The sequence below is a fragment of the Stigmatopora argus genome, chromosome 15 (genome assembly GCF_051989625.1).
Source record: "Stigmatopora argus isolate UIUO_Sarg chromosome 15, RoL_Sarg_1.0, whole genome shotgun sequence".
Lineage (NCBI taxonomy): Eukaryota > Metazoa > Chordata > Actinopteri > Syngnathiformes > Syngnathidae > Stigmatopora > Stigmatopora argus.
Window position 1 is genome coordinate 7,027,395 of NC_135401.1, and position 14,195 is coordinate 7,041,589.

Below are 14,195 nucleotides of genomic sequence, written 5' to 3' on the forward strand. Positions count from 1 at the left end.
TTATTCCTAGTATTTTTCTCATCTCTTTCTCTGTCTTCTAATCTGTGTTAAATATTTTTTAATTTCTTGAGGGTTCATTCACTGCACTTTGCATCTCCCGCTTTGTACCGTGGACTTGCTCAGTGCATTAAAAAAAACACAAAGGTACTGATCCATTCACAATTTGACAATGAAACCACCACTGCCATCTAGTCTAGTGAAATGTACTTCTACGTTATCCTAGTACAAGTGGGGTCACTTGCACCACATTTCCCCCAAGTGTGGCCTAAGTTATTTGCAAAGGACTGCCTTGACCATTGTTGGGGAAAAATAATCCTCTGCTTTTGTTGTCACTTTTACAGCTTGGAAACGTACTTGTGCCCTATTCCTCACAGATCAGATCCCTGTGAATGGGCCAAAATGATGTATGTATGCATCCTCTAATTTCCAGAGGCGCAGGAAGTACTAGTGTGCTTTAATTGACTGCAGACACCCCCTACTAGTGACAAGATGTGGCTCATAAAACTTGACTGCACTCGCTTGTTCAGTTCCTCACCTGTAGAAGACCACTAAAGACTGAAGTGAGCACTGATACTAGTTTTTCTGTCCTCGATTTGTCTAACAGTTAAAATTTGAAGGTAAGTGTACTGTTTGTTGATCATCTGTCCAATTACTACTTAATAGCAGTGGCGGTCCGTGGATTTTCTCGTAGCGTCTACAATAGGCGTAAACCAGCATGGGCACACTGCGGCCCGCGGGCCAAATACGGCCCGTTAGGGCTTTTAATCCGGCCTGCCGACGTTGTCCAAATTATTATTATTATTATTATTATTATTATTATTATTTTGCGGTCAAAATACAGCATATCATTGGATGACCTGCATGAGCAATTCTGCCGTCGGTTTTGTGATTTTGGAAAAATTGACAACTGGTGTCATGTCCTTTCTGAGAGCAACTCAGGATCATAGAATTACAAAGTGCAGTTTTCCCAATACGCCACTAAAGGGAGTAAGCGAACAGTTTTGGAAGTAGTACCTACTATTCCATACACATTGAAAACAACTTGGACTTGGTACTACTTTTGGAAATTCGCATATTTCAGCACCAACTGCTGTCCAGTTTAGTGCTAATAAAAATGCACAGACATTTTTTATATTTTTATATAACTTTTCGTTCCCTTTTTTAGAATGAACCATCATTCTTACTGGTGTCACATCAGCACAATGCATCAGTGGATCAGCAGTGACATAGCGCAGGTAAAATCTCAGATTATTAAAATTCACTAGTAATATGTAGTTGAGACGGATGTGCAAAATACTACCATTGTTGTTTCTTTTAAAAGGGGAATTTAAAAAAAATACACACATTTTGGATTTTTATTTTTTTTGGAATAACAGATTTTATTTTTAGGTCATATTATCCAGCCCTACTTTGTTGGAGAAATTGTCACCACACAATTTCATACAGGTTTTTAGTTTAATCATTATGACAATAAGTTATTTCCACTTCAATCTAAAGTTTAAATTGATATTAGGTACATCTTCTTAGTTTAGATTCTAAACTAAACTGTACCTAATATTTTGGCTGATGGGTGGAAATTTGCCGCGGCCTTGTTTTTTTTGTTGCCGTCCCGCCCCTTTCAACAATACTGATGGGCGTCTTGACCAATGACAGGCCAAGCATATCTTAATCCCCGCCTTCTCTGGGCTCTTGTGAGCGAGCGGACTAATCAGCGTTCGCCTCGGCGCGTTCAGCCATTTTGTAAGAAAATCAAGCAAGTCTGCCGCCCTACCTTCGCCTCAGACCTGCAGTTTTTTTCTTGTGCAATGGACGGGTAAGTCAAAAAGCAAACACTTTCCTTACGTCTTTTTTTACGATGAAATTACCCGGACGATCACTTCTACGGGCATGCCGTTGTATTCTCCTGACCCTTTTTTTCTGTTTGGCTTTCGAAAGTTGTGACTTAAAATTACTTTTTCCCCCCTTCTTGCACCACCCCTCCTCCGCGGACGGCCACTCAAACATGCAACAGTTAGCTCGTTAGCCTAGCCTTCGATTTGCGTCGTCAAGTTGTAAAATTGGCACGTTTCTCTCATGTAGAAAAGACTTTTTCATCACGTCAAAGGATAAAGCTGAGATCGGGGCGCGCTGATGTTGTAGCGTCGCCCCTTTTTTTCACGAGCGAGGTAACTTGGGCAGGTCGAGCGAAAGCAACGTGTCTCATTTCCGCATTCATGTTTTGTGCGAGGAATCAGGGCCATGTTGGAAGCGACCGATGTCTTCAATCCCAACATTTCGCCTCGGTTGAAACAGACTTTTTCAACTGCCGGGGGGGAAACGATATCAAAGCACAGTAAGGAAACTTTATGGCGTGGCGTTTTACGTCGAGACACTTCTAAGCTACCCGCTGCATCATCTAGATTTTTTTTTTTGTGTGTGTTTGGTGGTTTCCCCTCTTTCGGTCACCTGAAGTCGACAGTTGGGATGATTTCCGTGTGTTGCTGCATATTAATTGTACCCAAAATGCGCTGTCTTAACTCGTCTTCGTTGTTTGTTTTCACGAAATGTCGCCATTCTAATCTAAAGGTAACATTCCCTGCGTTTTTCTTTTCATTTTTCCACTTCATAGCCGTTTAGACGCTGAATTGTACCCTCTGGGATCCGGCTACGTCCCTGAAATTGAGTAGGGACTTTTTTCCTCTTTTTTCTCAGTAATAATTTTGAATTCATGTGATGTTTTTTTGGTCAATTTTTAACTGTGTTTTGTCTTTCTGCAGGAGTGTCCATGACATATCAGTTGGCACGAAGGTAAACGTTCAGTTTCTGTTCACCATACAAATGTTTCCTGTCTTCATCGGGCGTATTTTGGGACTGAGACGGAGTTTACTCACTGGAAAAGAGGCTGTGTGGGAGTTAGGGGTCAGATTTTTCTAAAGGGTGGAATGGGATTTTTTTTCATTTCCTGTTTAGTGAAGTGGGTTGCTTTAAAGTACACAAAAGCGGTGCAGATGTGACTGCCTTATCAAAAAAAATGAAGTCAGTTTGTACTTTTTCTCAACAGTTGGGGAGTATGAAGTTCCTTACTCTGGCAAATACTTGACTTGCCAGTTAACTTGATCACCCCCTATAATTACAAAGGACATATCTCAAACGCAGCAATCATCTTGAATTACTTAAGCCTGACGCATGCACGTGGACTGTTAAGCAGCTTGGAAAAAAGTTTCCTGTTTATCCTGCATATTCCTGAGGGGCATTTTTTTTGCCTGCCCCAAAAAAGTTATTAGTCAGCTTTGTTGACTTTGATGCAATTTCTTATCTAACTTATTACTCTGTGACTGTACCTGAGAGACCGAAACATGAAGGTGGTCTGATTCCAGGCAATCGAGCGGCCATTGTGTGGCAGGGCAAAGGTCTGAGCGTCTGTTTGAACAGTTCGGCGAGTACGCGTCCTCGACCGACAAACCACACCCTCTTTCGTTCCAACGGAGCCTGTTTTTCAACATATCCGCGCTGATGGCCGATACTCCACTTGTTGTTACATTTTAAGATAGAATAGACATGCAAGTAGCATTAAGAATTTGTAGTGCATAGTTACAGTGCCATGCTGGAGTCTTATAATTATTTGTCTGGAGTAGAGCCTCTGGAATTCCGCGGTCACATTCCAACCCCCGCCCCTCCTAGCCCCCTGGTGAGACACCCTCCCCCTCCCACTCCAACGGGAGATCAGGAAAAAATACGTATCCATACCTGTGTCCTCTCTTACTCTAAAATGTTTTTTAATACCCAACATAAACCAAGTGCGATTTTTACCATGCACTCCGTTTCTTCTATTTTGAGAGGATGCACATAACATTTTCAGGAAGTGAGTCAGTCCTATATGTCGCCATTAACTGAAGACGTGGTGAGATGAACAATTCACTCAGGACAGTCTAAAATAGTCCTACTAAAAATGGCCACATATTTTAGCATCTGAACTCGGTAAATAGAAAATAATCTGGAATTAGAGGTGGAGCAGAAGGGAAGTATATAATCAAGTTCTAATCAGAGAGTTAACTAAAAGCCAGCAGTCATGCCTTGTCTTCCTGTGCATAGTTTTTTTCTCTCCCCTCCAATGTCGGTGACGTCATCTCCCCTCAACTAATAAGATTGGAGCCATGTCCCTTTTCCCATGACCAGGCCACAGTAGTTTAATCACAACTTCCCAATGCAGCAGTCCTTTCCATTATTGTGTTCAATGCTGCACTCAAAATAGGTGTATCTATCTGACCCGTGTGATTAGAAACTGATATTTCTGGGTCTGTTTGACCAAGGGAAAAAATGTAATTAAAATTGTTTCTGTCATTATTAAACCTTATCATAAACAAAAGTAATATTCCTGGGTCAAATTATCCTGTGTGTTTAATTATCGTTTAGGAGATGGAAAACATTTTCGTTCCGCTTTTTAATTCTCAAATAGGATTGCAATCTATCAAGGACACTTTCTAAAATGCCATAGTGCAGTGGTTTATTGGCCCATTTTGCACTGTAGTTTCAGACCAAGATGAACTTTGGTGTTGTAAACCTATCTACTTTAAAATAATTCAAACTCAACTCATGTGAAAGTAACTTTATAATCGTATATGTTTACATTCTATTTGATGTTATATTTTGTTATCAATTTCACTTAGGGAAGTCAAGGTGCACAGCATGAGAAAAGGATACAATTTAACCCATGTCAGCCATAGCATTGTTTGGGATTTGCAGTGGTATCGAATGTCAAGGAAACCTCCCATCTTGTGAAATGTGAAGGCTTGGTCGGTTTCACAAGTCTTGAAAAGAATGCTTGCAAACTTGCACGACCGGTTCCCTTTGCAAAACAACTTCAAGGCCTCTCCAAATCCCAGATAGTCCTAAGGGGTTCCATATGTTTATGCTCTGCCACGTAACAATACCCCCAGTCTCATCCGGAACAGGACCTTCATTCATTGTAGGCCCCCGTTGTGGGGCTTAGTCCACTGAGCCACTTCTTGTGACTGCTGTACTTCATTATCGGCAGGCCATGTGAACAACACTGAGTAGTGGTGGGAGTAGTAGGGGGCTGGGGGTGGTGTCCACTATCCTTCGAGTCCAGATGGCGTCAGCATGGTTCTATTCATTTTCTACCTGATTTGAAGTCTTAGGTGCCAGGTAGTGTTTTGTGGGGGTGTAACTGTTGACTTTAGAAGGCACAATAGTAGTTGTCTACAAACAAGGAAAATACAGAGGGTACTGTGATTGAAAAGAATGTGCAATTATAGTAGATGTGTCAGGAAAACATCCACACTCTTAAACCAAAAACAAAAATTTTTACTCGATAAATGGATGACAGTTGCCATCAATGGCATTGAATACAATCATTCGTTTACTCCCACAGACCAATTATAGTAGTGATTTTTTTTCCAGGATCATATTTTTCAGGGCACCTAAATAGCATAGGCATTTTATTAATTTCTCACCGAGCATCCTTGTGTCAGTTGTCTGAGTTGGGTAATCATCCTTAATAAAAAATAAAAAGCACTTCAGTCCATGCACTTGCAGTCAAAAGATGTACTCAGGCTTATAGTATCTAATTACAAGCCAAGTCGTCTCACAGTTACCAACCGGTGTGGGTTAGTGTTTCTTTCTAAAGGGTGTTTTTAAGACTCTGGTTTCGCCCCACCTGAGCACACAATGCTTGAGTAACCCTAGAACTCTGCTAGACATTTTGCCACCTGCCTCTCTGAACCCTCTGGCTGCCAGATTAAAGTGAGCCTTTTGTTTTGTGCACCGACAGAGAGGATCTGACGAACTCTTTTCTTCCTGCATATCCAACGGCCCCTATATCATGAACCCAGGTATGGGCTTGCTGTTTAAACGTGGTTTTCCGCAATCACCCACCCCCCTTGTCTGCGCTCATTTAAGCACTTGTCTGTGTTGCATCCGTTACCACGGCGACCAATCCATTATTCACGAAAGCCGAGAGACGCCTTTTCACTCCCCTGATTGTATCTCCCTTATTTCCCCTCTCCCCGCTTGCAGCCAATGGCAACGACAGCAAAAAATTCAAGGGTGACGTTCGCAGTCCTGGTGTTCCGTCACGTGTGGTTCATCTACGCAAGTTGCCCAGCGACATAAACGAGGCCGAGGTCATTGGGCTCGGTTTGCCCTTTGGGAAAGTTACCAATCTACTCATGCTGAAAGGAAAAAACCAGGTACGGACTAATTTATGATTTGACTTCACCTGTCATTTCTGGTTTCTTTTCTGCCCTTAATTGATGTTATAATGAAAACAGATGGCTTGTACACGACATTCAAATTTGCTTCTCTGTTGTGGCCCACAGGCCTTCCTTGAGCTGAACAGTGAAGAGTGTGCTCAGACCATGGTGAGCTACTACTTGTCTGTGACCCCTGTCATCAGAAACCACCCCATTTACATGCAGTACTCCACCCACAAAGAGCTGAAAACAGACAACTCCCCCAACCAAGTGGTGAGGAACTTAAGAAATCTTTAAGTCCTTCACATTTCTAAATTCTTGACAAAACTTGTCTTTTCAAATTTCATTTCATTTTTTCCTCATCCCCGTTTCCAGCGTGCTCAAGCTGCTCTGCAGGCGGTCAATGCTCTGCACGGCGGTGGCGGCCTCACCGGCATGGCTATTGCAGCAGACACGAGTGGCCTCGCAGGCGGGCTCGCTCAAAGTCCTGTTCTCAGAGTCATTGTGGAGAACCTCTTTTATCCGGTCACCCTTGATGTACTGCATCAGGTACATGGATTATATGTCACCACCTTCTTATAAACATTGCATTGCATGGCATTGACTGCAATAGATGTCCAGTCTGTTTTGATTAAGAGGGCTGGCCTGCCAGCCTTTGCCATTCAAAATGGATTGGGTGTTTATGGTTGTCAATGCGTTTTTTAATAATAAAAGTACTTTTTTCTGTATTAATCAAAAACGCCACATACTTTACATATATACTTGGATTGGCATCTCATTCTTCCACCCTCCAGATATTTTCCAAATTTGGCACAGTTCTGAAGATCATCACATTCACAAAGAACAACCAGTTCCAGGCTCTCATCCAGTATGCTGACGCCATGATGGCCCAAAACGCAAAAGTAAGACTTTGGACAAAACCAGGGTGGAAAGATGTCACTTTATACTTAAATTAGTGATTTGCTTCAGTGAGTTAAAACCTTTTAACTGTGAATGATTGTCAAGTCTGTTGTGAGAAATTGTTAATGCATAACTTTGCTCATTTTAGAATTAAGGTCTGCCCACTCAATTTGAGTTCATTAGGATGTCATATTGTTTGTGTTACTTTGCTTAATCTCTAGCTTTTTAGAAAAGCTTCTTGGAATTGCTGGTATTCATTGGGCTAAGAATTTGTTCTTTACAAAAGGTTGTCCTTTCTCACTCTGTGACTTTGTGGGATCCTGACAATGCTCATTGTGTTTCGCCGGTTCACTAGAAGTTGGGACAAATCTTTTAAACTACGCATTCTTCACAATTTTTTTTTTGTCCCAGTGTCTTGATGGCCAGAACATCTACAATGCCTGCTGCACCTTAAGAATCAGCTTCTCCAAGCTCACCAACCTGAACGTCAAATATAACAACGACAAAAGCAGGGACTACACTCGCCTGGATCTCCCCACCGCTGATTCTCAGGCCGCCCTGGATCACCAGACCATGGCCGCAGCTTTTGGTAATAATCAAATGTTTGGACGGACCGAGATTATTATTATATATTTCTTTTCTATTGCTAGTGCTAAGCGATTGATCATGTTTCTGAGGTATTGATGGCAATATACATCCTGCTCATGAATTGGGAGGGCATGATCACCATCTATTGGTGTCAGTAGCAATGAAGGGCTTAATTAAATTTAGATATAAGGTAGTTAGCACGCATAGCCACGACTACTACATTGGGAAAGAATCGGCCACCAATCAAAGGTTCAATCAAAAACGTTCCCCGTTTTCCAACAGCTGCACCAGGTCTAATATCTGCCTCTCCATATGGAAGCGCTCATTTCCCACCAGCCTTTGCCATACAGCAAGCAGGTCAGTTCAGCATCTAATGTACTTTTCCTGCATCTAATGTACTTTTCCTATTGTCAATTTAGAAGCATTCCTTACTAATGGACGTTGGCTCATCCCCCCAGGTCTTGCAATGCCCGGCATCCCCAGCGCTTTGGCGTCTCTGGGCGTCGGGCACGGTGGCATGGCGGTAGCAGCGGCGGCCGCCAGTCGCCTTAGCCTGGCCGGATTTGCCGCTGCCGGCGGACACAACGTCCTATTGGTCAGCAATCTAAACCCGGAGGTCAGTACAAGCTCGCTAGGCTTTCTAAGAGTGCGGAAGGCCATGAAGCGTTAATATCGCATCTGTCACCGCCCTACTTGGACGTAACAAGAGCCTTCACGTTGAAATAATTTAAATATTTTACGAGAAAGGCATTCTCTTTCAGGTTCTCTTGTTTGTTTGACCAAGCCTGCTGCATTTCTGACTTGCCACTTTGCTCACTGTGAATTTTTAAGTTTATTCAATTACACTAACTTCTTGTTTTGGTAAAAACCTTACCATTCCATATCTTCATTTTTTTGTCCATAATTTGAAATCATTCTTGAGTTGTTTGGAGAGACAATATTACTTTTTACAAGTTAAGCATACATTTATGAAGTCTTTTTATGTAGCATGTGTTAGCCAGCCGTCTTTGTTTAGTCATTGCATTAGGATAAAACCACAATTAAGAATATTTTAGTTGAGCGCACAGCTAAATACGCCATGTAATTTCAAGTTGTCTTGAAGTGTTGTCTTATTTAAAAGTACATATTGTCTCTGCCTTTTTCTGTATTTCATTGTTAATCTTTTTTCTCTTCTTTTCTCCTAGTGTCCCCATAGTGACAGTGCATTTTAATTTAGCCAATTCTACTGTCTGAAGCACTACATTTTCTTTGTGTATACTGACCTTGTTTTTTTACTTCCTTTTTCTCTCTCTCACTCTTTATCCTCTCTACCTCCCCCTCCTTTTTTGTTTAACCCACCCCTGACCAATCCCGCCCCACCTGTACTTTTGCCACTCACCGCACGCCCCATGACCATTTTTTGCCTCTGTCATCCCCCTTTTCCTCCACCTTTACTCCCCACCCCTTAAAATTTGAACATCATCCACCAAATAAACACAATATTGGTAACCCAAACACCGTTAAAAAAACACACGCACACATTTTTGCCCCCAATGTTTACATTCACCCCTCGTGCGTCTCATCACCTCCCCTGCCCTCCTCCTTGTTCTCCTTGTCCTCTCTCCATTCTCTCCTTCCACCATGGTACTGTGGCCTTCCTGTGGACCTCGCTGCCTGTGGCCTGCGGATATGTCCCGACTCCACTCCACTGTCCTCCACTCCTCGCCTTTTTTCCCCTGTACCCTGTTCCCTGCCCCCTCTCCCACCCTTTTGGCCCTGCTGCTCCCCCTGCTGTCTCTAAAGAGCGTTACGCCACACTGCCTCTTTATTCTTTTCGGTACGTTATCATCCTTTCATCTTTTTTTTTTTATTATTACTACTGTTACCTGGCAAGGTGGGCATGTCTCGTCTCATTATTTTGGCTTTAAGTTTTTTTTTTTAAATACAGACTGATGACTTCATCAGCTGAGGGTGTGGGTAGTTTTCTTTTGGGGTGGGTTCATTTGTGTATGTGTGTGTGTGCGGGGTGTTGACGTGGGTTTTGAGAGACATGGCGGCTGAGATGCGGCTCAGATCTGCAGCATTTAATTTTTGAACGACTATTGTAACTTTTAAATCTTCATATTTGCTGCAACCACGGTGGAAATCTGTATGGCACCTTCTCTTGAATCATTGGTTGCTAATGATGGTGTTAGACGTCCAATCCATTTGAATGGAGAGGGCTAGCAGCAATTAATCGCTACTGCGGTCTCTCTTGTTCAAATGGATTGGGTGTTCATCGCCTTACACCCAAACAAACATTTTTTTTAAAAATGTTAGTATAAGTTAAAAAAGAAACTTCTTTCATACCAACAGAAAAAAATAAAATGCTGCAGCTTTCAGTATATACAGCATAAACTGGTATGAGAGACTCCTGGGATGATCCTTTAGTGTTGGTCGATGCATGTGTAGTATAACTTCTGCATGACTTTAACTAGTTCCCCAGTTTGTACAAGAATCAACTAGTCACGCTCAAGTAATCACACCCCTTAAATTTAATACTGTTATTTCCCCTTTTTCTCTTTAAAGCTACCCCCAAGGCATAACTTTATTTTTATTCTGCAACTGTCCTTTCTTAACAAGACTCTTATTTAGGGTTAGTCTGATTCCATACTGGCTTGACTTTAGCTCAGCCTCAATCAGCCCAGGGTCATTCATTTACTAGAAGATTGCATAGTATTGTACTTATTTTATTTTTTTATCGTGTTGACTGCTGTGATTGGCTGTGTGACTCTTTGACAATTGCAACCAGTTCCATCACCCTGACTGTCCAAATGACATGGTGTTCCTAATTCTCAGGTGTGTACGGTGATGTGATGAGAGTCAAGATCCTGTTCAATAAAAAGGAGAATGCATTGATTCAGATGGCAGATGGCACCCAGGCACAGCTAGGTAGCACCAGTTCTTTGATAGTGTTCCCGATTCTGAATTAACCTTTTCAGGACTCCCATTGAACCTATTTTATCATGACATGAAGCTTTTTTTTTTTCTTGAAGCTTTACTGATCTTGCTTAATCTGGACTTTGTTTCAGCTATTAACCACTTGAATGGTCAGCGGCTGCATGGCAGGGCCATTCGCGTTACTGTGTCCAAGCACACCACGGTGCAGTTACCGCGAGAAGGGCAGGAGGACCAAGGCCTGACCAAGGACTTCAGCAACTCAACACTGCACCGCTTTAAGAAGCCTGGCTCCAAGAACTACTCTAACATCTTTCCACCCTCGGCCACACTCCATCTGTCCAACATACCGTGAGAAATTTATTTATTTATTTTTGCTGTTTTTAAATTTGCTTATATATCACATTATAGTAAACACAACACATAAGCAACAGTTTTTGCTTGATGTCTTAACATTGCTCCTCCATACCCACATTTAGACCTGCTGTGGTAGAGGAAGACCTCAAGAGACTTTTTGCCAGCTCAGGGGCTACAGTTAAAGCCTTCAAGTTCTTTCAGTAAGTATTTTTTAACCCCTCTACCCTATTTTGTCTGTATTCAGAGGCCTATCGTTAAGTCCATTTCTTCTCTTGTACAGAAATGACCGCAAAATGGCCTTGATCCAAATGGGCTCGGTCGAAGAGGCCATTGAGTGCCTGATTGAGTTCCACAACAATGACTTGGGAGAGAACCATCACCTCAGAGTGTCCTTCTCAAAGTCCACCATCTGAGTGCCTTCACATCCCTTCCCACTGCTGATTTATCGTCTTGATTGTGCTCAGTGGAAATCACAGGTTTCGTAGCCGTTTCTTTGCAGAAAGTTGCTTCACCTTACAAATTATTGAGCCTTTTTCGTTTCTTGTTTTTTTCTTTCTTGTTTCTTTTTAAGGGTCCCTAATTTTATAGAAGATTGTTAATCTGAGAAACACTTATCCCCAAAAAAGGTGCTTGCGTTTCAAACTTAAGTTTGTAATTCAGGGAATAACTTCCTTATAGAACAACATTTTAACCCTTTTGCTTTTAAAGAGCCCTTGCAATAATGAAGCTATACTTTGCTGATAAAAGCACAAATAATTTGGATTAAAACAACAGGTAGACCCAGATCTGGTGTCACCTTTGGTGCTCAAACTTAGCAGCAGTCTGCAATGAAACCGCAACAAAGACATCTTGGAGCTAAAAGTCAAAGTAACAAGTGATGTCACTTACGACTAAATTCGTTAAAATGGCTTCTGCCAACTAATCCAGACAAGTTAAAGCATTCCTTCAGAGGCGTTCTGTGCCTTTCACGCCCAAAAATTATACCAGTTGGGCCAAAGGTAAATCGACCACCAAACATCTTCATAATACAATCTTTTTTTTTGCTATTTACTCAAGGCATCTATCCACACTCATTTTCAATAATAGTACATCATTTGTTTATCTAGAGCAAAGCTATCTGCCGACTACAGTCTATTGTGCCTTATTCCCCCTTTATCGCCCAACGATTCCGAGCCGGCCGCTTAAAAGCATCATTCCACCTCCAGGGGAAAGTCGCGGCTCGTATGATAAAAAAAAAAACACAAGTGTTTACCTACTAAAGATTTGTGTGAATATATCTGTTTGTAGAAAGTATGAATGTAAGTCCAAATAGTTGATGCCAGGCCATGTAGCTCTTAATTCTGTCACAGGATCATTTATTCTTACATTGAATTCATTTAAATGGTCACCTATACATATACATTTATCTATACTTTTCATGTTTTATCATTTATGTCTTGTAACTGTAACAGTTTTCTTGTCCATCTTATTTTCCTTTTTATGTTACTGTAGTTTACTTTGTTATTCTTCTTTATTTTAATTTTGGTGTTTGTCCCGTTTGCTTATCTGACCGCTAACATTCAGTTTGACCACCAAACTCAGGTAATGGTACCTGTGAGAGGAGTGCTTTGAGGTGTCGTTTTCCCCCTAGTTTCTCTTTGGCAAATTAACCTGCTCTAGAGTTGGCTAATATAGTGCACTTTTTGTGCCTGTTGCACACAATCTAAAAGTCTTAAAGTTGTCACATTCCCTGAGTGCCTCAAGCACAGGCTCTCATAAGCCTCTGACCACTGTATAGTCCCGAACCAGATGTGCACGCACACACTCACCCATGTGTTTTTGTGTGTGTTTCGTCTATTTTTGTACAAGATTATGCATGGTTTTGCAAATGTAGCTACAAACGGTTGTTGTTCTTGTACTTGTTGAGGACCAAAGTTACCTTTAGCCCCACTGCTTTTTGTGTGTGCGTGCTTCAGTTTAGTCTAGTTCCAATCCTATTTCTCATGATTTGTTTCCCTTCAAATCCATGCAATTTAATCTGGCGCTATTGCATGCACACCCTTTCTATTCCATGTACGTTAGTGCAGCCCCTTCAACTCCCCTCAAAACAAAGGCCTCTGTTGCCTCTTCCTCAGTTGCCTTCCCTTTGATATGCCTTAGATGCACAATGTGTTAAATAGAAATCAATACTGTATCTTGTACACTTTTTTTTTTATTCCCCTCCACCAAGATGGCTTTAGAATGGTGTAGATATGATCACGCCTTTGTGTTGAAAGCTTTTACGTTCCTCCTTTTTATACGGGGCTGTTGGGGTTATTATATGACGCTGGGCTGGGTTGTATATATTCATGTTTTTGTACCACACAATTGACTTTACGTTTCAAAACATGTATATTTTGATAAGACAATACAAGACTTATTCAAAGAAATGTCTACGCCCTCATCCGAGAGCGGTAAAGACCAGACTGTTTGTAACAAAGACATTAAAACTGGTAAGAACAGAAGTGTCTCTCTATATACTCCCCTTGCTTTCCTTCTGCCATCTTGTTCTCGTCCTTTCACATCTGTTGCCGCCTTCAATAAATCTTAAGTTTGTTCCTTCTGTCATCTGGCCTCATTTGGTTTCTTGCCTCCTTCCTTTCCTGTGGAATGCCTGGTTCACATCTTGTAATATTTTCCCACCATTTTTAACTTTTTTTTTTTTTTTTTAAATCTTGCTGCATTTCCAACTTTATTCATTTTTTAACGTGGACTTCGTTTTTCCTACCTGGGATCAGCCGACGCTCCAATCTTGAGTGTCAAGCACCACCAGCCTGTGCTGTATGTTACCTGGTTTCTATTTGCTGCACTGTATGTAAGTGTGGAAATTGTTCCCAATTTTCTGATTGGTCTGCCATGACAATTCTAATCACATTAGGCAGTTATGTCAATCTCTTTAGTCGTTGGCCTTGTAGTTGTGTTTTGTTCTTGTTCGGAGGATCAATGTGTCAGTTTGGGCTGAATCAACATCTATTTTGATGAGTTAAGAATTTTTCCAAATTGCCCTTTTCATATTTACATTTTTTATGAACAAAATGAGTTTTTTTCCATTATTGCAGATTTTTGTAATGAAAAGTACAATACCACTCCCCTGGAGAAACTTAAAAATATTCTGGTTTCTTCTTGATATTTTAGGACAAAATAAGCAGTAATTTTAGCAAACAAATAATGCACAGAAATGGACTCCATTGGCCGAAACTAGGACCCCTGGACTTGAGTTTGACT

The 14,195-nt window shown here is 41.4% G+C and overlaps 1 protein-coding gene across 1 annotated transcript; it reads left to right on the plus strand.

The window, feature by feature from the left end:
* Positions 1–1,713: 1,713 nt before the first annotated feature.
* ptbp1a (polypyrimidine tract binding protein 1a) lies at positions 1,714–13,538 on the plus strand. The gene is made up of 16 exons (XM_077620632.1): positions 1,714–1,813; positions 2,609–2,662; positions 2,757–2,787; positions 5,771–5,831; positions 6,016–6,188; positions 6,318–6,464; positions 6,567–6,740; positions 6,986–7,093; positions 7,503–7,680; positions 7,962–8,036; positions 8,138–8,295; positions 9,462–9,495; positions 10,497–10,589; positions 10,730–10,946; positions 11,075–11,152; positions 11,233–13,538. The coding sequence occupies exons 1-16, from the start codon at positions 1,806–1,808 to the stop codon at positions 11,363–11,365; spliced, it is 1,722 nt and encodes a 573-aa protein (XP_077476758.1). The 5' UTR covers positions 1,714–1,805; the 3' UTR covers positions 11,366–13,538.
* The last annotated feature ends 657 nt before the right edge of the window (positions 13,539–14,195 follow it).